Source organism: Solea solea, chromosome 19 (genome assembly GCF_958295425.1).
Source record: "Solea solea chromosome 19, fSolSol10.1, whole genome shotgun sequence".
NCBI lineage: Eukaryota > Metazoa > Chordata > Actinopteri > Pleuronectiformes > Soleidae > Solea > Solea solea.
In genome coordinates this window covers 12980931-13003118 of record NC_081152.1, presented here as the reverse complement: position 1 = coordinate 13003118, position 22188 = coordinate 12980931, and the positions used below count along the sequence as shown (strand labels likewise).

Below are 22188 nucleotides of genomic sequence, written 5' to 3'. Positions count from 1 at the left end.
CCGTCTTTGAGATCACTTTCTGTATCTTTCCATCACAGCCTTCATTGCCCAGTGACGGAAAATCCATTGAAAGTGAGGGATTGTCTCGGGCTTGTGTTCTTTCAGATCTAGGGGGGTTGGCATTTGTGGTACGAGAGTCAAAGGCTTGGCCATCATCTTTCTTACCACTTGAACTGATAATACCTGCTCTAGCCCTCTTAGAGACAGCACCAGCAAATCTGTTTTGATTGGATCGATCAACATTTTGTGCAATAAATCCTAAATTCTCCCCATGTTCCTCTTCCTGTGTAACAAAACAACCTTCTGTATCACGCATGCTTTCCAAACCACCAGTGCTGTTGTTTTGTTTTGATTGGTGAGTAGCAACTTGCCCCTCGCTTTGGTCTTTCATGACTTGTTCCCTCTCTTCCGTTCCTCTCCCAGTTGCCTCAGTGTGGGCAGCTCCAACATGAACGGCTCCTTTTAGCCGACACCTGCTGCCTGTCACTTCAGCCAAATGTTGCACCCTTTCACTCTGCAAACACGCAGTGCGTGAACTCCCAGCACATGTTTCCTCAGTGTCTGGCATCACCAAAAGTGTGTCAGATAATCGTCTGCTTTTAGTTTCATACACCTTTTCCTGAGGAATATTCCTGGAAGGTTTTGGAAGGTAGGGAGCAGATGTGTCTTCTTCAACTCTCCCTTTAGCAGATGATTGAAGATTATTCCTTGTTATCATGTTACCTGAATGGTTGCTTTCTCCATCGGAGGATGTCCCGGTTTCATCCCTCTCCAGCACCACAAAGTCCTCTTCATTACGGAGATCAAATGACCCTGACAGACCTCTGCTTTTAATGTCAGGACCAATCTTGCTGCAGCCAGTTTCGGATTTCATTCCATATCCCTGCCCCTCCATAGCTGTAGTCCAAGTAAAGACTGCAGCCTTACTCTCAGAGCCTCGGTTCTTGTTTGAAGTTTGTCTCGCCTCTTTACGGTTAAGGACAGTTTTTGAATCCTCGACAGTTCGAGTGACACTCAGACTCTCCCTGTCTCCACCCACCCATTTGTCTGTGGTGTTGAGAGGGTGCTCTGGCTGACACAGAGGCCTGATTGGTTGCCCAGTTTGGTTGTCTGTACGTGCAGGATTGACTGTGAGCTCCCCTGTATGCCCAGCCGGTGAGCCACTGATACTGATCCTGCTAATCCTACCAAAACGGCCATCATCACCCTCATCTCTGCTCTCACCTTGTTCTCTTGTCTCGGGCTGTTCTGTCACTCCGGTTTGCTCAGAACATTCTGAATTATTGCGTGACTCTTCATCTTTTTCCGAAAGCTTCTCCAGCTTCTGGCCCATGGTTCTTGTTCTTGTTAACTGTAGGGAAGCATAAAAAAACAAAGTTTTATAAGCAAGTCAAAGTGAGCATGGCTCGCCTCTCCTTCCAAATTAGGTGAAATCACATAACAGAGGCTGTATCGTGAATCTTTTTCTATTTTTGTCTATTTATTTACACCACTCAACCGTGCCCCTCCAATGCCTCCCTGTCTATCTCTCCCTGTTCTGTCACAAAGGAATGCTGTGGTTGCTATAATTAAAGGTCCAACTGCTGCCACTGAGTCAGTCGGCCGAAAAAGAAACAAGACAAGCGAGATAAGAGGTCAGTCACCAGGTTCCAAGGTCAAATAAAAGGACCAGAGGGAAGATAGATTTCCGATAAATACAGTCAAATACGTGATCTTAACATTTTTAGAAAATATATTGTTTCCACTTAGACCAAACCCTTGCTAATCATGGTTTGTGGGTTTAAAAGTTTTGTACAAACATGTCCCTTTAGTAACCGCACAGTGCGAGACATCATGCACTGTCAATTACCGGTTTTGGACACAAGGTCCCTTTGTGTCGTGTGTGCGTCCCTTAAAACTATCTGACTGTTTATGATTGTTTTGGTTACAGTGGGAGCGGAAGAAAGGTCACCTGGAATATGTGATGCAAGTCACAAGTGCTTTGACTGCTAAACGGAATTGTTTGCCAAGAGCCTGATGAGAGTTTAACCACCGAGCTGATGGATGGTGGAGGAGAGATTATTACAAAGGGAAAATAGCTCAATGGGCTTTGAGGTGGCATGTGGAACCTGAGTATTTTGAGCAAACAAACAGCTAAATATACAGGATGTTTACACGTGTGCAGAAATATACAGTTGCATCTCTGGCAGAAAATAGAGCAGGCAAACTTGGCACGAGTTCACCGGGATCCTCTTTCTTTTCCTCCAAAGAGCCAAAGCTGATGAAAGAGCGCAGTCATTTGCAGAATCATTTTACTCGGGAGTGAATGCCGGTCAGACACATTCCCACTGGTGAAAACCTGCTTCTAACCAGGGATTTAACTGTTTTTGTTGACCACAGTAAGACTTTGTGAGTTAAAAGGTGAGTGAAAAAAGTGAGGTCAACCATTTGTGTGTTTTGCTGCTTGTAAGGAGGGTTAAATCACATGCTTGTCCACAGGTAGTTAAACACAGTTTTGGACAATGAGTTAAAAGTGTTACAAGATAAATGAATGACTGTGTTAAGGAAGTTTTTTTTTCTCCTGTGACAGTTTGCAGGAACACACCATATATTCACTCATTCACATGAACACAATTATCAGAAAATACTTTTTAATAAATACCAAAAAGTGCAATAATATGCTTTTTTTTTTTGTCTCTGAGCAGCACTTGACTGAACTGCAGAGAAGAACATTGTTTGGTTTGATGTGGCACATGGTGAACTCCCAATAATCCACTGCCTGACAGACACATGAGCTGGAAGCTTCAGCGCATCTGACGTGTTATTTTAAGATAGATGTGTTACAGCACCAGCGTTGCGAGGCATCTGTGACACTCGCCTGTGAAACCCTGACCATTCTTCTTCTTCTTCTTCTTCCTCTTGTCTCTCTTTCATCTCCCGTTCTTGTGATTCTCATGCTTGGAGGACTAATCACACAGTTTATAAGAAACTCGTGATTCAGAGTGCACCAGTAGCTCGGACTTTGTTTTCCTCTACCAGACCAAGTATATAGCTCAAAGTCAAATGATCCATACAACAGGATGAGACTCTCAGACAGTAACATTCCCATTTTCCAATGCCAGACAGTGGATTTATGCAACATAGCTGCTCATAGCATTCTATTTCTGTTGCTTTTATGATACATACCATGGATGTATGCAAGATAAACTCATATTCAAACAATTTTAACTGACCAGTTGTTACTCGAGCATTTATCAAGACAATCAGCAGCGACTATTTCAAGTAACTGAACAGATACACAGATATATAACGTCATCTCAGTGTCTGAGAGGTTAAAAATACAGTATAATAGGCAGATACTTACTGAGGCTGATGCTCTGTCTGCCCTCTGTGTTAGACTTGGTCTTGTCAGGAGATTTTCTCTCCCGGCTATCACCTGCTTCGTGATGTCAAGCAGACTTAATTTGACTAATTCAATAAGATTACTCCCTGCCCGCTGCATGGAACTGAAAGAGCAACACTAGACAGAGGCTGAAGTTATGCCGGGCCACAGTTACAGGACCGTCTCTCTCCCGTGATATTTTCCACCTAAATAAAAAACCCCCGCTGAGCTGCCCCGTGTACGGCTGCACGCACAATAACCACCTGCTCCACAGGGGAATGCAGAGGAAATGGTTTATTTCCATGATAAACATTAGACTGGACATCATTTTAACAAAATGTAAAAAAAGTGCATTACACATGAACATTGGTAATGTACAGTACATTACAGAAATTCAACACAAAGAAACAAAACAATCAACCAAATCGTTTCATCACCATATTATTCTCTAACGTTCACTCATCCCACACTTGCTTTGGGGCAAACTTGTGCTCTGTAGATACACTCTATAAATGCCCCACCACCCCCTGAAAATACGACATGTCTTTCTCTCTCTCTCAACTTCTGGCCCTCGAGTTTAGATTGTCTGTTTGATGCCTGCTGCCTGGGAATAATGCAAACAAACAAAAACAAAAAAACAATAATACTAATCATTTTTCATTTTTTACTAGTGCTTCAGGACATTTATCTAAATAAGAGATGGGGCCCCAAGTCGCTTTTTTTTTGCTGTGCCTAAAACAGAAGAAGTATTTTTTTGCGAGACGCAGTAGCATTTATTAGTGCTTTTCTTAATACTGACCACAAATGCAAGCAAATGTACTCAATAACAAATTGTAGAGAAAAATATGTACATACTGGTCAATGTCAAACCCTTCTTCTTCTTCTTCTTCATCTCCTTTTTTATAATGTTATAATGTAAATGATGGTTCTCATTCCAGCGAGTAAGGTTCTTCAGCCAGCTATCGAACCAATACAGTGTACCACAAGTTTCAGCAATATCAAACAAATACAGTATTATTAGAGGCTATTGATAAATGGAAGTCCATCACGTGAGGGAGAGGAGGCTGCTGTGCATGAGCGCATGTCTTTTGCATACATGATGGGCCGAGTTCTACACTGAAAGGAGCCGGGTTATTATTATTATTATTGTTGTTACTGTCGGGCATGAGGGTATAAGTTATATACAATAATAAAATAAAATAAAATACAAATCAGACCAACAACACAGTCACGTAACGTCTTGCAAAGCCTGTGATGCTTTATGACAGAGCTAAGGCCGAGGTTAAGGCACTTAAATGCAAAAAGAAAATTCAACACATGAAGCAGACGACCAAACACAGTGCTGCAGTCTGGAAACACACACACACACACACACGCTGGTTTTTCTATCTCCGTGAGGAAACCTCTCAGTCATAATGCATTCCCGAAACCCTTACCCTTACCCTTACCTTAATCATCACAACTAACCCTAATACTAGGTCTTAACCCTTAAAAAGCCCTTTAACCTCATGGGGACCATACAAAACGTCCCCACAAGGTCAAAATGCCACAACAAAGATAGGTTTGCAGGGATTTTTTAGTCCTCATAAGGATAGAAAAAACATGTACACACACACACACACACACACATACACAGAGTATTTAGTGATTTACTTAAAATCTGATTCATATTAAAGGAATTGTGTTGAGATGTTGTAAGGAAGGTCTTGTTACTAATTAAGATACTAGTGTATTCATTTGTTCAGCAGAAGTCTAAATATGATAAACTATTACTTCAATATGTCCTTTAAAGCAAGTTCTTTACTTTATCACACTTTCCGTTCTTTGTGTGTGGAACTCTGTATGTGCTGTTGTTTTGCCATGTTCAAACGTCCACATGAGGACAAGAGCGGGTTAAAGGCAAAAACCACATGACTGAAATCTAACTGGAGCAAACCTGCAGCTCCCTGGCATCCAGTTAAAAGAGGACACAGAACAGAGGATGCATTATTGTTGTGTGTACGAGTCTATACAGGTTTAAAGGAATACATCAACGGAAGAAAAGCAATATCTACAGCAACACAAAAAAGGAAAAAGATGATTAAATACTTTCCACGACTTTCACTTCCAGATCCTTAAAGCACACACACTCTAACACTTGCGTGTGCTTTTCCTATAAACATCGCTCGGTACTATTCGGACACAACCAGTGCGCCAAACACAGTGGGAACAAAAGCTTCCAACCAATCAGAACAACTCACACATCTGGCAGCGCAGCAACTTTGGATCGGTGGCACAGTTTTAACAAAACAGTTTCAAAAAATGTGCATCAAGCTGTTTGAACAGGGACACAATATAAAAAGTATAAACTCTTGGACTGTGGGCTGAGCAGAAGCTGTTGTGTAGTTGATGAGTTAAGTGTAATCTGGTTAGTTCATTTTCAAATAGTGTTCTCTAATTCACACTATTTTACCTTGGCAATTTGAAGGTCGGAACATTTGTGTTGAGAACTACAAATGAATGATTCTTACAGCGAAAGATATTTGAAATGTATTTTTGTACTGTCGTGATAATCGATGAATTTGTGGTTTGTGGTTGTGTTTTCTGATTTTTCAGCCTCTTAACTGTGAATATTTCCCGGTGTCTTTGCTCCAAATGACAAAAGAAATCATTTTGGTTTGTGGACAAAAATACAAGACATTTGAGACTCTCCTTTTGTCGATTCCTGCTTAAATGAATTCTGATTTAACGTTGCTATACAAGTGAAATATACCTGTGCAGTGTGTGAATGGATACTACAGTTGTGCTCGAGTGATAAATCTATACACGATGAGTGTGCCTTTGCAAATATTTGTGGGTTTAGGGAAAGGTAGTTCAACATGTTTGCGACGAAAGCTTTGCGTGATAAATGACGACCCAGATTCATGGCTTGTAACAAGGTGGGAAACGAAAAGATCACACATATTCGGGTGATGGCTTCGGTTACATTAGAAATGATCTAAGATAAGATTTGGCTAAGGGTGGAAATTTAAGTGAATCAGTGTTTTCTTAACGCCTCAGTGTCGTAGGTTCTTTCATTCAAGCAAAAACAATGACTTTGGTGCAGTTCAACCTGTTTACTGACGCCATTTGTGGTCAGTTAAACTAAATCAGGACAAATTCAATTTGAAGTTTTCGGGCATTTCAAAAAAAAAAGAAGAATAATGAAAGGCGACTTGAATGCTTTCTGGCCTAGTGTTGTGGATATGTGCTGTAATACTGCAAAGTCATGTGTGGCTACACTGAGCACTTTAAGGACGTAATTACATTAACGTCAGTGGAGGAGGGCGAGGGGGCGAACCAGCCACTGAGCAGAGACAAAACAGTCTTTGACCAAAACAGTCCGGGTGATGCTTGTGGTCCGAGGTACGGCGCTTTTTAAAGGAGCATAAAACGGCTTGAATCCTTCTTTTTTTTCTTTTTCTGTTTTTTTTTACAAATGATTATGAAATGTCCTGACGTGACGCAGAAATGGCCGCAGCGGGGAAAACACAATTGAGGCTGAACGGGAGATTTGTTTATCTGTGGTAACATGAGGAGATACTGACTGCAATCAAACAGGCTCCATGTCGAGCTCCACTCGATGAGTTCCATTAATAAACACACAGCAAACCAACAGCAACATGTTCATCCAGGTGTTCTTCTTTCCGCCAACATCAAAGTGTGAACTACGGCTCTGACGAGGAGTCGCACGGGAACACAAGTGCATCTCGGAGAGCACGATTCCTGCTTAAAGATGACACCAAACCTGTCTCTTATAGATTAAATGGCAGCATGACGGTCATTTCCACTGGACTGTGAGGAAGTGTGATGATCCTGTTTGTGAGGAAGAGACTGGACAGGCTTCAGTCAGGGGCAAGGAAGGGCACAAGGAAGTCTTCAGTCTCAGCACGAGCATCCGAGACTTCTGCAAAAACAACCAGCGTCACCTGACTCTACATGCCAGTGGACGCAAAAGTACCTGCAGCTTGTAACAGTGGCCGGGGGACACGACGACACAAAACAGGACAGGCTTCATTTTGCAGGCCCTCAGCCATCATTGTGTACTCAGTAGAGGCGGCGGTAAAACCTCCACCTCCTCCAGCTCCTTCTTTAAGGCAGGGGCCCCACTGAGAGCTGGCCTTCCATGGTCAAACTTGGCAGGTTTTGAAGCTGCACTGCCGTCTGTCACATGAGGTCCAGACCAAAAGCTACGCCTGGTCCTGGCAGCTGGAGCTCCACCGCCTCAGCAGGTTGCAAATTTAAACCCTCAGCAGTCGCAGTAGCACTGATGTCCCCTGTATCCTCTCTGGATATTTGCACTTCCACGCTCTCCCCATGTGTTGGTTCATCCATGTCCTCCGCCTCTGCTGAGCCGCAGTCTGGCGGCGTCTCCTCACAGCTCATGGGCGAGAGCGATTTCTGTCGGTTGGCTAGTGGGACAGACGGGGCACATGTGATGCAGTGGTAAAGGTGAGCACAGGGCTGGACCAAGTTCGGCGGGACAACGACCGCGGGAGCTGCCAGAGACTGCAGAAGTGACGTGGAAGCAAAGTTTGTCCCTGGCGGATCTATGCATATGGAAGGGATAGTGCAGTGGCGGGAGGGGTTAAGGCGGTGGGAACGACCTCCGGCTGGACGCTCGCAGCGCCGACCTTGTGGCAGACGAAGGCAGTCTTTACAGGACTGATAGGACGGCTTCACCTTCAAAGGGTTTCCTGTGCTAGCACTGTCCTACATGGAGTAAAGGTAGAAGAGAACACAGTGTACGGTCAGTGGCATGCAGAAAAGGTTAAAAGTTAATAACACCGCGTTTCGCTTTTGACATGACAGCCATTTCAAAACATGTAGATAATCACAACTCATTCCTCTGCTACAGATAGAGGTCCAGTGTGTAATAGTTAGTGACATGTAATGGTGAGACTGCAGAATGCAACAAATGCAACTGGAGCATAGGAAATCAGTATTTCAACTCACGTCAAAAGCCGCAGGACAGCTGCGCTTCGCAGCGAGCCGGTTGCTGTTGTTGGTGTTGAGGTTTGCGAGACCTAACCGGCTTTCCTCCGTCTGCTCCGACTCCGAGTTTCCAGGAGTCTGAGCCAGCGCCGCCATCTCAGCTTCCTCTTTCTTCGCCTCTTCCTCGTCCTCCTCCTCCAGCGTACTGAACTCAAGTCTGAGCCTCATGTCCTCCAGAGGGTCAAGGCGTCCGCACGTCTGGGCCGCCGTGCCCTCGCCGGGCAGAGCTAAGTGTGCCATGGGGAAGCCCTCGTCCTCCAACAGTGCGTCTCTCTCCACGTCTTCAATCTCTATGAAAACTCTTTCCATACCAAGCAGCGGGGGGCCACGCACTGGGGTGGAGGGCTCACTGTCTAAGGCAGAGTCCGACAAACGTCTAAAATAGTAATTATAATTAAGAGAGTCGAGGGGCTCCATCTCCAAACCCATACCCCTGCAGGGAGATGCACCACAGCCTCCCCAGGCTTCATCCTCTCTGAGCACTGGCGTCTCTTCTCCACCAGTGCTGTGACCAGAGGCCTGCAGACCGTCCGATCCCTCCTCGTCCGTTTCAGGCCTCCACAGCTTGTTGTGACGCTGTTTGCTGCGGAAAAATGACACAATAAAAAAACATTAAGACAAGTGACAGATGCATATGAGTTAAAACTGACACAGGTTCAATCTCTTCCATTCAAACCTCTCCATGGAAACACAAGATAACAGTCAATCGCCCAACAATAATTACACCATTTAGCCAGCAATGATATTCATAGAAAAACAAACTTCTTGTCTTTTTCAATCAACAATCTCTGCTGCTGTCGTGTCATAACTGATTCAGACCTGTCTTATCTAAACTTCTGCTCCTGGTCTCTCTCTTCAGTCTCTACCTCACCTCCCTCTTGGCCCCCCCCCCCGTCCTTTAAAAGGGAGTTTTTTTCTCTGCCTTACTGCGTACAGTGCCTTGAGATGATGTATGTTCTGATTTGGCGCTGCACAAATAAAATTGAATTGAATATTATATATTATGTAAAAAGCAGAATGGCAGCCTGTGGCTGCACTAATGTAAAATATAAAATTCACACACACACACGTAGCTTTTCACATAGAAATGGCAAAAACCTGAGTGAGTTTGACCGCCTCACCTGGCGTCCAGGATTCCCTCGTACTCCGCCAGCTGTCTCATGAAGCCAGAGTTGGGCTGAGCTATGCTCCGCTTCTGCTTGACAAAGTTGTAGGCTTTCTCCAGAGACCAGCCGTACTCCTTCATTGCATAAGCAATCACTGTTGAGGCCGAGCGACTCACCCCCATCTTACAGTGCACCAGGCACTTGGAGTTGTTCTTCCTTTTGTGCAGAAAGAGCAAAGGTGTTAATACATTTGACGAAGCAGTTAATTGTTCGGAAAGTGCGTCACAGAGTCATTTTTACAAATCTGAGATACAGTGGACGTCAGGTGCTCCTTATTTTTGACAAACATCTTTTTTTTTTTTTTTTTTTTTTTACTTCAGGTTAGCATGGCTGGTCAGTTGCATAGCAACCACAGTGACTGCACCATTTCAGCTTTCTCGCTGTTACTGGCAAAACTCGCAGGAGGATAATGTGTCATGTGTGGCACTGGCCCCAGCACTGGTGAGAAAGCATGATGATCTCAGACAGTTCATCTGAAATGGCTTAAAGATAAGTCGAAAAGCCCCATCTATTAAAGAGCAGCATGAACACGTCTTGTATAATCGGATAATAATCATCCAAAGAGTTTGAAAACCCGCTCTGTGAAAGACTGAATATGTGTGTACCTTGCTTTGACGATAAAGTTGTAGGTGTCGTTCCAGTGGGCCAGCAGGTCCGTGGCGTCCTCGTCGTACACTCGGACATTATGATATGAGAACATGCCCGGGAAGAAGTTGTCGATCTCTCTGGTAACGTTCAGGATGTAGCCCACTCTGCCAAAAAAAGAAGAAAAAAAGACAATAAATAAGTTGCTCTCTCTGTCAGAGCAGCATTTAAACTAGAGCTCCAACTAACGATTATTTTCATAATCGATTAAACTGTCGATTATTTTCTCTATTAATCGTTTGGTCCATAAAATATCAAAAAAACCTTAAAAAATGTTGATCGGTGTTCGTCAAACCTGGAAATGATGATGTTCTCAAATGTTTTGTTTTGTCCACAAACCAAAATGATTAACTTTTAATGATTTCCTTGTTATCCAGAGCAATTAAATGAAGAATATACTCACATTTAAGAAGCTTAAACAATTGGAAATGTTGACTAATTTAGTAATCGATCAATAATCGATTCATTGTTTCAGCTCTAATTACAACCATTTTGAAAGTAAAAATGTTGGGTTGTTTAATATTAATGCAATTGTCCAGATTCAGTTGTGTTTCCGAAATTCAACATTTACACATGAGCCAACACACTCTTGTTTTTCATTAATGCATTTTTTTGGCATATTTTATTTTCAATTTTCCAATTTAAAAAAAACATACAGTACAAAAACACTCAACATACATACACAAACATAGCTCCAAATCCCCTCCCTGTTCCACCTGCACTCAAACTAAGAGAGACCTAACTCAAAAGGAGTAGGTTATGGTCAGACATAAATAATAATAATATAGCTTATTCAAACAACTAATAATGTATCAGTAACATTTTTATATACAATCTGACAAGTGTGTTGGTAAATGTCAAGAAGAGCTGCCAAATCTTCCTTCGATAATATGTGATCTTTTCAAGTGCGATGCAGCTGTTTATTTCCAAAAAACAAGCGATAAGGAGATGGGAATCAGACTTCCAGGTCAATGCACCAAGCTATTCCCAGACAAACTTCTCCTGGAAGTTTGTCTCTAACTTAACACAGACATCTAAAGTTAATCTAACAAGGGACGCACACATCCAAATTTACACCACACACATTTAAGAATAAAACACACAATATCGAATCCGGAAAACATGACATGCACTTATCAGCTCACCCACAGTCACGTAGCTCTTCGAGGTTTGAAGCGTTCCACTCAGAGCCCTGTGTGGGTTAAAAACACAGAAAACAAGGCAAATGTTGCCGTATGTGATTGAAATATTATTTTAAGAAAGTGAATGAAAGTAATGTAAAAGTACTCACTAAGTACACGTGGTCAAAGATAAGCGTGGCCTTGTCCATCTGACCCAGGATCAGAAGCATCTCGTTGTCTATGAACTCCTTGTACTCTTTCAGGTTACAGCTCATGTGCTGCTCCAGCTCGTTACGGATCTGGCGACAAGGTTTAAGAAGTTTCACCATGAGTCTCTCATACTTTAACTAGAGTTAAATAAAAAGTGAAAAGGTGGATTTGGCACAGACCTCCTTGGACGTGATGTTCTCCAGGTCTTGAAACATCATGATGTTGCGTAACTTGGCTTTAATAAGGCACTCTGTTCTCTCTCGCTCTGTTGGCCTGCACAGAAAGTGTCGATATGTCAGTCGAATATCATCCCTGCTCTTCTACATCTGGAGACAAAGGGCTAGTGGCAAAGTCCCGTCATTATCAGAACTCCCTCCTTAACGTCACTGGCTCCCTATCCGCTTATGCATCACATTCGAGCTCCACTAGATCACACTGACTTCCTCCACACTTACACACCTGAACCACTGAGGTCATTCAGCTGTTTCTGCCCCCCCCCCCCAACTCTGGAATTCACTCCCACATCACATCCGAACAATAATGTCCCTGCCTACCTTCAAATCTCTTTTTCTGTATTTTGCATTTTAAACTCTCACTCTGGTATGTCTGTTTTTGATTTATCTTCTTACATAAGATGTAAAGTGACCTTGACCGTGTTTGAAAGGCGCTTACAAATAAAATGTATTATAGTAATAATAATAATAATAATAATAATAATAATATATTTAGTTCTTTCACAACACGATGAAATAAGCACAAAGTGTCTCACCGGTCGACAAACATGCTGGGTGAATCGGGCCGCGTCGTCTCCAGGTCAGTCATGGCGTTCCACTCGTTGATGAAGCTCTGCTCGGAGGTGATGCAGCTCTCGTAGAAGGCCATCCACGTGAGAGCAATACCACCGGGGAAATAATTGAACCGGCGCGACACCTCGCACGCTTTGTGTAGCACCTGCAGGGCAGACCTGTGGCGGCGCACAGAGCAGAAAAGAAAAAAAAAGTCATTATGTGATGTGATGTGACAGGAGATGTTTGATAAAACAATGAGTTTAGACTTATTTATGAATCATTCTGAGAAGTGTCCACTAGGTGGCATGTGGCTACAAGATACCTCATCGTGAGTAGTTACACAGGAGCATGACAGACATCTGAAGCAGTGTAGTGGGACACTATAAAAACAACTTTATCAAATTTTAAACCATATTTTGATTTCATTTGTTGGATTTTTAAAATGTAATCATTTTCAACTTTACATGTTATATACAGTATATTCTAAAATCTCTATTTCTGTTATTCATGTGGATGGCAAACATAATATTTGTCTATCTTTGCCGCAGTTGTCGCCTTTATAACGGTGATAACAAATGTTTATTACTATTATAATTATATAACAACTTGTGTCAAAAAACAGGAAAACAAACTGGACCATAGACCATATATTAAAACTGGACTTAGTGTTCCAGTCTGCTGGATGAGGCCAAAGAAAATGATATAGTGAATAATTCCTGGTTGTAAAAGTCTTTGGAGAAAAGAGCCTAATTCTCACTTGATTTGCAACATCAGTAAACTTTTTCCTAAGCACTTACTGGTCTCAATCACTCATTTCAGGCCTTCAATAGCACAGGATCCACATTATGTGTTTGACAGCTGCTATTGTCCAATAAAGGCCTGTGACGTCTGCGAATTTCCTGTTGTAAAACCTCACAAATCCCACAAAAACCAGGTGAATATGAAGGATTTCCTCACCACATGGCCTGCACAGACACAGGCTTGAAGACATGTGACCGCCCCGCTGTGTTCACGCTGAAACCCCTGGCGAGGAAGAGGAGGGAGAGAGGGAGGAGGAAATCTTAGTTTGAGAGTGGGTGAAGATGAAGCGTGATGATGAGTGGATGTAAACACAGACTGGACGGAACCCAGTGGAACATTCCTCCAGTACACACACACACACACACACACAGAAAAAGTGAACAGGTCAGCAAGAACTGTTCTCACACAGCTGGGAACAAAAAGATGTAATTCACATCTCTGCCACTAGGGAGCAGTAAAACCTTTAATGCAGAAAACAACCTAAAGAGCTTTAGACCAGCTCTGCAACACATCATCAGGGCTCTAAGGTGATGAGGCTGCTATTTTCTAACTGTCCACAGACTCAGATCAAAGATTGGTGAGAGGGAGCTTTTGTTACTGTCGTTCTTTACCTTGGAATGAGTCACGTATCACTACATTATCCATGTTTAAGATTAAATTAGGAACTTACTGATTCTCCCATGTATTCACTGAAATGCTCTATATGTTCAAACCAGATTTTCCCTTCATGTTCTTTGGTTGTTTCATTATCTTCTTTTCCTTCTTCTTCTTATCTTGTAAAAACACATTGAATTTATTTGAAAGTGCTATATAAATAAAATTGCTATTTCCATTTAAAATCCAGTCTGTGACCCATTAGCAGTTCTCCACCTACAGCCTAATTTAGCAAATTTTAGGGAAAGACAATATTCTTTAATGAAAAGTAAACATGAAACTTACCCGTCTCCGTCTAAATGTATGTTGGTGTCACTCCACAGTGGCAGCACCATCCCGATTGAACAATTTTTACTGCGGGCCAGAAAAGAAAACCAAATGTTGTGAAATCTAAAAGTGTGTGTGAATAAAAAGGCCGAACAGACAATAATTACCTGTCCTTGTCTGTGAAGTCCATTCCCAGGACGATGTTTTCCTCTGTATCTTGATGACCGCTGGTGTAGATGACGACCATGTAGCGCACGCGGTCTGACCAGCCGCTCTCTAACCGTACAGCCTGTGGAACAACAGCAAGATATGGAGTATAAATATATGGATAAAAGTATTTGGACGCCTGACCATGACACCAACAAGGACTGTAATGACATATTCAAATACACATACAGTACTTTAATGTGGAGTCGGTGCCCTGTTTTGCAGCTATAACAGCCTCCACTCGTGTTTCTATGTGAAGTTGTGTTCCAGTTTATTCCAAAGCTCCATGGGGTAGAGGTCAGGGCTCTGTGTGAGGGCTCGTCAAGTTCTTCCACACCATCTTTGTGTTCAATCATGTTGGAAAGGTCCTTCCACAAACTGTCACCATAAAGTTGGAAGCATAGCATTGTCCTAAATGTCTCTGTATGCTGAAGCATTAAATTAACCCTTCACTGGACGTGCAATCACCTGAAATCAATATTTAACAGGTGTGGCCCAACACTATAGTCCATATAGTGTATATTTACTACTACTGTCTAATGACATGTAACTACTGTTTTTCCACTTCACGATTTGAGGACGAAAAGTAACACCACAGACACACATTGCATGAAACCAACGCCTCCATGTGTCGATGCATTTGAGCAGAAGAAGAATAACATGTATAACAGTAGTGAAGTGAACGTTCAGTGTGTGAGAGATGTAGAAGTATTGTACAAACCAGTTTAATGCGATCTTCAGACCGGAGGATCTTGAACATGACCTGCAGGTGCTGCGGTAAATCACCTGAAAGTGAAGCATAAACAAGAACAAAATGAACAACAACAACAATCTCTCTGCTCCCTGTGTGTGCGTGGATTTTTTCCAGGTTCTCCGGTTTCCTCCCACCGTCCAAACACGTGCAGATCGTCATGTGGAGGATAAAGCGGGAGAAGATGAGTGAGGGAACAATCTCTCTGTGAGTTAAAGGAACATCTTGTTCATCGTTTATCTGGAAAACAGTCTGCTTGAAGATTGAACATGAAGATATGCAAGGGAAAGGGTGTGGGTGCTGTTTTATTATTATTACTACTACTACTACTACTACTAATACTACTAATAATAATAATTACAAGAAGAAGAGGAAGAATAATTGCTGTATATTGTACATATTGTGATATTCCACTGTTGTAAAGCTGATACCCTGTTTTAACTGTTTCTATGTCTATGTTTGCTGCCTCTGGCTCAAGTCGTCATTGTAAATTAGAACTGGTTCTCAATTGCGTGGTGAAATATAGGTTAACTAACTAAATAAATAAATAAATAAATAAATGAATGAATGAATGAATGAATTAATGAATAAATAAATAAATAAATAAATAAAAAGCAAAAGACATGGAAACATATAACAGAAAAAGATAGAGGTCAACAAAGTTGTATGTCAAATATCCTAGCAGAGGAAATGCAAAGCAGAAGAAAAACCACTCACACAAATAAAATGTATAAAAATAAAACTATACTATTCTTGGCAAACAAAAACAAAACTAAACTAAAGGTCAGTCACAAACTGACCGTTGATCCTCTGCATACTGTGCATTCATTGTTTTCTTTTCCATTGGGGGAAGAAAAATGTGCAGATTACTCCTAATGTAAACAAATCCAAACCCTCCCACCTCAGTCATGAACATAGTACAATACAAACAATGAAATAAAGAAAACCAGTGAGTATCTAACGACAACTAACTTGATGGACGTTAGGAAAAATGTGTGAGTTGGTTCTGGTTTGGAAACTAAGAGAAAAGTGATCCAAATCAACATACAGGCTTTTAACATGATAGTCCTTTGTCCTTGTTTGAAATAATCTCTTAAAGTATCTTGTGTTCAGCTGTGGGATCACGTCGGGTCACACCCAGCTCACCAACAGTTGAGAATAAACAGACAAACCCACAGAAAGGAAAAGTCAACGAACACAGTGTTCCTTTTGTCTGGAGCTCGTTTGTGTGCAGGAAAAAATGATCAAAAGCAGAAGAAGAAGAAGAAAAAAGCCTCTTGTCTCGGTGCAGTTCAGTTTGTGTGTGTGTGTGTGTGTGTGTGTGTGTTGGTTCTTACCTGCATGTTTGTGGTGGGTTGGTGTCTTTGGTTCTTCTGTGTTGCCGCCCTGCTGGAGGAAGAGGGCAGCACCTTTGACCATGAAGAAGCTCTCACTGAGACTGGGAAAACAGAAAAAAAGCAAAATAAATCAAGCTGCTTCATTTTTTTTGATGAGAGGGGATTTTAGGAGATGATTTCCTTATAATTTCCAAACAGATTTCACAGTTTAAAAGTTTGATGAAAGCAAATTGTCCGCCTATAACACTCAACAACAAGCGTTCCTGTTGCCATTCATGTTGTCTGCTGATGCTCATACAAACCCCAGAACATGCTTCACACATGGGATAGTGTAATTCTCCAAGTCGCTGAATCAGTACATTTCCAGTTGCAACTGATTCAGCAACTGATTCACTAACTATGACCTTAGTGAATGAGACTCTATATTAAGTAGGTTGCTGGTGCCAATCCCAGCTTGACCACTGAACACACCTCTGTGTTCTCTTCACAGCATCTGTCTCAACTTCATTGGTTTTGCTGACCATTGGTGGGTCAAAGCTTGTCCGTGTATCTACTCAAGCTTTGGACGCAGCACTCCTGGGTCATCACTTTGGCTGCGATGCAGTGTGAGCAGGAGGAGATCTTCAGTGGTGTCTTTTCTCACCACACAGGACAAGGTGCAGCTTTGTTCAACCACAAGTCTGTGGTTTTCCCCTCACAAAAGCCTGGAATGACTGAGTGGGTCCATCACAGGGCCTTTTGTTGTAGCTCCTGTCCTATATGTGGTGCCATTGTTTTTCATTCCAAATGTACACAAGGTCAGTTTCATGATGAAAGCTTGATGTAGAGTCATAAAATGGACCTTTCCCTTTTTTTTTTACAAAATAATACCACACCTGTCCTTAACTGCTTTTATACCCACTGGCACAGCCGTCAGGAGCAACTGTGCTGGGACACATCGGCATGTAGACTAGCACAACCAGGGTTCAAACCCTCAATCTACCGGTTAAAAGACATCTCACTCTACCACTCATCCACCGTCACCCCTTGGTAAAAAAGTATCTTCTCTTAAATGTCTGGTGGAAACTTACATGCGACAGATCTCCCTCCGAGTCAGAGCGGCTTCCTCCACAAAGTGAGGCAGCACGGTGAACATGGTTTTATGTGACGGTCTCACCACCAGATGCATCTTGCTGGTCGTTCTGTGACTCACGGTGTGATGATAAAATCTCATTCTCCTCTAGTTTAATCTTCTAAAACTACAGACTGGCTTCAGCTCCCTCCCCGAGCAGCAAACTGTGGTTGAACGTCTCTCACAGTCTTGGTCCATCCTCTCCTCCTCCCACAGCTCAGTCCCATGTCTGCAGCAGCCGGGCCTCTGCATCACTCTCTTTCTGCCACAATACCATCGTTCACGTGAATCCCGCGAGGCGTTGGAAACACTACTTTGGCGTTTGACGAGCAGAATCTGTAATAACTCGGCACTCGGCGACGAGTCACTGAGCCACAGAGTCCTCGTGTGAGTCAGTGAGTCAGACGGAGCGTGACATGACGCCGTGAGCACAATGACACAGTCTGTGCTCCTGTGACGTAAAACAAAGCTTCTGTGACTCAGCGGGAACTGATGCTCGTCTTTTACGTAACTGAGGAACAATAAAAGAATATCTGTCGCGTGAATCAACACACACAATATCTACATATGCAAGTTAAAAGTGCATTGTGTTCACATGTGTACACAATATTTGTTTTAAATCTTCTTAAATAACATTGTGAGTAATTACGACGACAGATGATGTTGTATTTTCTTCTTATGTACAGTACATAAGATCTTTAGTACTTTTGATTTGTTAAGACAGCTTAAAATGGGACACAACTAGTCTAACTTGATAAGAGTTTGAAGATTAAAGCTTGAGACTTTACAACGTGTTCAGATTTACTGTTAGGGCAATAGAAGATTTAAAGATTTACTGTTAGGGCAGGGGTGTCAGATTTGATAATGTGAAGATTTACTAAGTTATAGATACAAATGCACTGTTTTATTTAACAATTTTATTTCCATTGTCACAATTATCTTTTTTTTTAAATGGCAATGTTGGCAAATCTCTTGGCCTTTCAGATAACATAGTGACAGGTACATGACACCAACAATTATAGACAAACCTTTTTCAAAGGTTTAATTCAACAAATGTACTGTTTTATAACAGTTTTGCAGTTGCTGAATGCCTGTAATGTATCTGTCTCTGGTTTCCTTACCAGCTGAGCTAATGGGCCGATCGGCCCGGACTTTGGACATTGAGGGTAAACCCAGGGTCAGAGGTGGACAGTGAAGGTCAAAGTAAAGCAAAGCAAATGTGTGACATACAAAAAGTAGAGCAAGAGTTTACCTTTGATTCGTTTTCCGGTCATCGTCGCTTCCAAAATCCTGAAAAGACAAAGACAAAGGGTTTTAAAGTTTTAAAGAAAATGATGGTATACGCTGTGTGAATAAAATAGTCCTGAAAAACCATGTAATGTTCACATAAAGGCTGAGAAAATACAATCAATTAAACCCTGAATCTTTCCTCCTGCACCCAAAACAGCTCTTTTCTTCATTAACATAATTGTGCTTTCAATTCTATTGTTGAGTCTGGACCAGAGTCGACTGCACTGTGCTGATTGAACTCTTACTTAACCATAATGACGTAAGATATGGTACAGTAGTGGCAATAGGTTGCCTGCCGGCGCCATCTGCTGGTCCTCTCTGGTCAGTATTGTGATCTCATTGGCTGTGATCAGCTGAATCATTAGGACATTTAAAAAAAACAAAAAAAACATCACACAGTCACTTTTTCTTTCTCTCTTGCTTGCTGACTCTTGTAGGATTTTGAGAAGAAATGTGTGATATTAAAAACGGACTGTTCATCAGAGAAGGAATGTCCCTGCTTGTTTTTGTGCCTCGGCTCACTCAGCCTACTTCTGAGCACATAATCCACTTTTTATAAAGTAGAATTGGAAGTCTGGTGTTATGATAAAATGTGGAATTGCTCCCGAATTGAATGTTTGTTTTCATCATTTGGTTTCTGCACCTTGGTTACTTCCACTGAACCGGTTTTTGGCCACTTCTTGAGGTGTTTTGTTGTCTTAATAGGAGTGTCTGCTGCTGTAGCTCATCTGCTTTCAAGTGGTTATTTGATGAATTGTTTGTTGTTTGTCTTTTTCATTCATTTGCTCACTGGATATGTTCTCTTTCTCGTCCTCTGTAAACCTGGACTGTGCATGAAAATCCCACTACATCAGCACTTTCTGAAATACTCATGTTCAAAGTCACTTAACTCGCATTTCTTCCCTGTTTTCTGATGCTCGGTTTGAATGTCTACTAAGACTGAACAGTTAATCATTGGAACAACACAGTGGGCTGGAGTTATGATTGTAAGTGATTTTTTTTTTTACTTTTAATGACTCAAAAAATTCAAAGAATGCAAAACATAAATGTTAAAAGCAAGCATTATCTTTTTATTTAGTAGAGTAGTTGATATTTTTGATAGTGGTTATTTCGCCATCTTGTTTGAAATATGCTTTTAAAAAAGCTGTTAAAAACTTGTCTTGTCTCTTATTGTTTTATTCCTTCTACTGTGTTCTCCTGTTTTTTTTTGTTTAAACTCTCAGTATTTTATGTATTTTACTTGTATCGCCCTGTGAAGCACTTTGCGATTCCATATCCGTGGAAGGTGCTATGTAAATAAAATGTACTTACTCAGCGACAGCAGATATTAAAATAAAGCTTCTCATAAAAAAGTTACATCCAAAATCTTCATGCCTTAATGCAAGGGTCTCAAACTCAAATGACCTGGGGGCCACTGAGCATCTAGTCTGGTCAGTCGAGGACGGGTCGATATAATCTTCACATTATATCGCAATAGCAATATTAGTGATGGTATTTGGCAGAATTTCAAAATAAAAGTGCTTGTTTTGATATTAAACGATATATAGCTCATCATAAAAAAACACATTTCAGTTGCAAAACGAATCGATTCAGTAACAAAAACAAAAAACATACATAAATAACTCATTATAAGTTTGACACCTGTGTCTTCATGCACAAGTTGCTTCTGTGTTATTCTCTTATATTTATATTAACAAGACGTTGAACATGTGTACATAAACCAGGACAAAAGACACTATGACCGGCCTATTCAAAGGGCGGCCACATGTGGCCCATAACCAACGTCATAGTGGCCCAACCTGTGGTTCCACCAGAAACAACTGAGAAATAAACACTTTTCACTGTTTCTTAAAGATTCCTACAGTAGTCTGACAGGTTTGATAGCAGCGTTGGTACTTTTGTGTTCCGTTAAAGGCACTGTGAGATGTTTGTGGTTGTGGTTTGTCGTATATGAGACATACTGTATGTTTATCTTATTCCAAAGAGAAATAAATGCTGCATATTGTGAGTTCATGCACTTTGATTTGCATCTGAGATGTGTTGGAAAACACAGCCCAACTGAGTTTGTAATTGAATAGTCTGTCTTGGGGCACCTACGAGTCCAGGTGCTACCGATTCAATTCATTTTGGACAAAAAGGAAAATCCACACAGACGTAAACTGAAACAACAGAAATGGTGGCATGTCCCTTTAAAGTGTCGTGTTTTTTTTCTCCCACAGCATCCAGGCTGCATTGCTGCTGCTCATAACCTGAGCACCACGCAGCACATGTTTGTTTGTGCAGCAGCAAAAAATGGAGCACTTTTGTTCTGACAGCTAAACCCAGCAGCAGCAGCAGCAGCAGCCCCCCCCCCCCCCCCCCCACACACACACACACACTCCCCCACCCTCACCCCCCCAAATCCTCCTCATCCTCCTGATGCAGGATTTTGTTTACAAATCCGCTGCTGCCACAAACAAGTCTCTGCTGTTGTTCAGTCAGTGCAACATTATATCAAGTTTTACAACACACACACACACACACACGCACACACACACACCTCCGCAGGATTTTCAAACACCACCACCACCACCCAGACTCCTGTCTTCCACACAAAAGACCAAACCCGAATTTGCCACTCACCTCCCCCGCGCTGCTGTTGGTCGTGCTGGCCGAGGACGCTGCACTGGGAGTGGGGGAGCGCTGCAGTGTCACCAGGGCCATGGTCGGAGGAGGAGGAGGAGGAGAGGAGGAGGAGGAGAGGTGCTGCTGCTGTAGCCGTGGAGAGCAGCGGGAGAGGAGGAGGAGGAGGAGGGCGGAGGATGCGAGAAGATGCGGCGCTGAGATTGTCTCTGTCACCGGGGAGAAATGCCTAGTCAGCCTCTCATCCAGCAGCAGCACCACCACCACCACCTGACTCCTACTGCGCCCCGGCGCTGCTCCCTTTCCCTCCCGCTCCGCGCGTCCTCCTCTGCGGTTCTAGTCCTCACGTGCGGGAGGTCACGACAGATTCCCTTCGCTTGTGCCGAGACAGAAGCAGCAGCTGCAGCAGCAACAGCAACGACACAGTCGGGGATTTCATCACAGACAAACAAAACATCGGTGCAGGTTGGAAGCGGGGCAGAAATGACATGCAGCTCCGGCGGCTGCCTGTGATTGGCTGGCCTAGTTCAGTGTGCGCTGTCATTGGGCCAATGTTGTCAAGGTGACTGTGCCAGACTAGGAACTCCCAAATACAAATATGTTGATGAAATAATATTCAAAGTCGTTATGAAACACAGAGACGATGACAAATATTCGACAATATTCAATAGAATCAATTTGTAATTGTGGATTTATAAGATTAAATTGGATTGTATATCTATCTATCTATCTATCTATCGATCTATCTAAAAAACAGAAAAAAATTGTGATTAAAATGTCAAATTATATTATTTACTCAAATGTGGGTATAAAAAAAGGTAAATCCAGTTTGTTCTTTGCCAAA

At 42.2% G+C, this 22188-nt stretch overlaps 1 protein-coding gene across 2 annotated transcripts; it reads right to left on the bottom strand.

Annotated features, from left to right (window-relative positions):
* Nucleotides 1-3640: 3640 nt before the first annotated feature.
* Nucleotides 3641-21839, bottom strand: ssh1b (slingshot protein phosphatase 1b). Of its 2 annotated transcripts, XM_058617908.1 has the most exons (15): nucleotides 21345-21839; nucleotides 18685-18722; nucleotides 16322-16422; nucleotides 14955-15019; nucleotides 14194-14315; nucleotides 14045-14113; nucleotides 13262-13327; nucleotides 12286-12480; nucleotides 11696-11789; nucleotides 11477-11605; nucleotides 11331-11377; nucleotides 10146-10292; nucleotides 9496-9696; nucleotides 8336-8957; nucleotides 3641-8092 (listed from the first exon to the last, which is right to left on the bottom strand). In XM_058617908.1, exons 1-15 carry the CDS (start codon nucleotides 21423-21425, stop codon nucleotides 7547-7549), a joined length of 2523 nt encoding a protein of 840 aa, XP_058473891.1. In that variant the 5' UTR covers nucleotides 21426-21839; the 3' UTR covers nucleotides 3641-7546. The 2 variants fall into 2 exon arrangements, with proteins under 2 accessions (XP_058473891.1, XP_058473890.1); XM_058617907.1 differs by lacking the exons at nucleotides 18685-18722; nucleotides 21345-21839 and adding an exon at nucleotides 17392-17922.
* Between the last annotated feature and the right edge of the window lie 349 nt (nucleotides 21840-22188).

Excerpts from the sequence above, each read along its gene's own strand:
- ssh1b (XM_058617907.1), bottom strand. The coding sequence starts at position 17,534 with ATGAGATTTTATCATCACACCGTGAGTCACAGAACGACCAGCAAGATG. Across the intron at positions 14,114-14,193 it reads GACTTCACAGACAAGGACAG|TAAAAATTGTTCAATCGGGA; the intron begins GTAATTATTGTC and ends TCTGGCCCGCAG. Across the intron at positions 11,790-12,285 it reads CCCAGCATGTTTGTCGACCG|GCCAACAGAGCGAGAGAGAA; the intron begins GTGAGACACTTT and ends CTTTCTGTGCAG.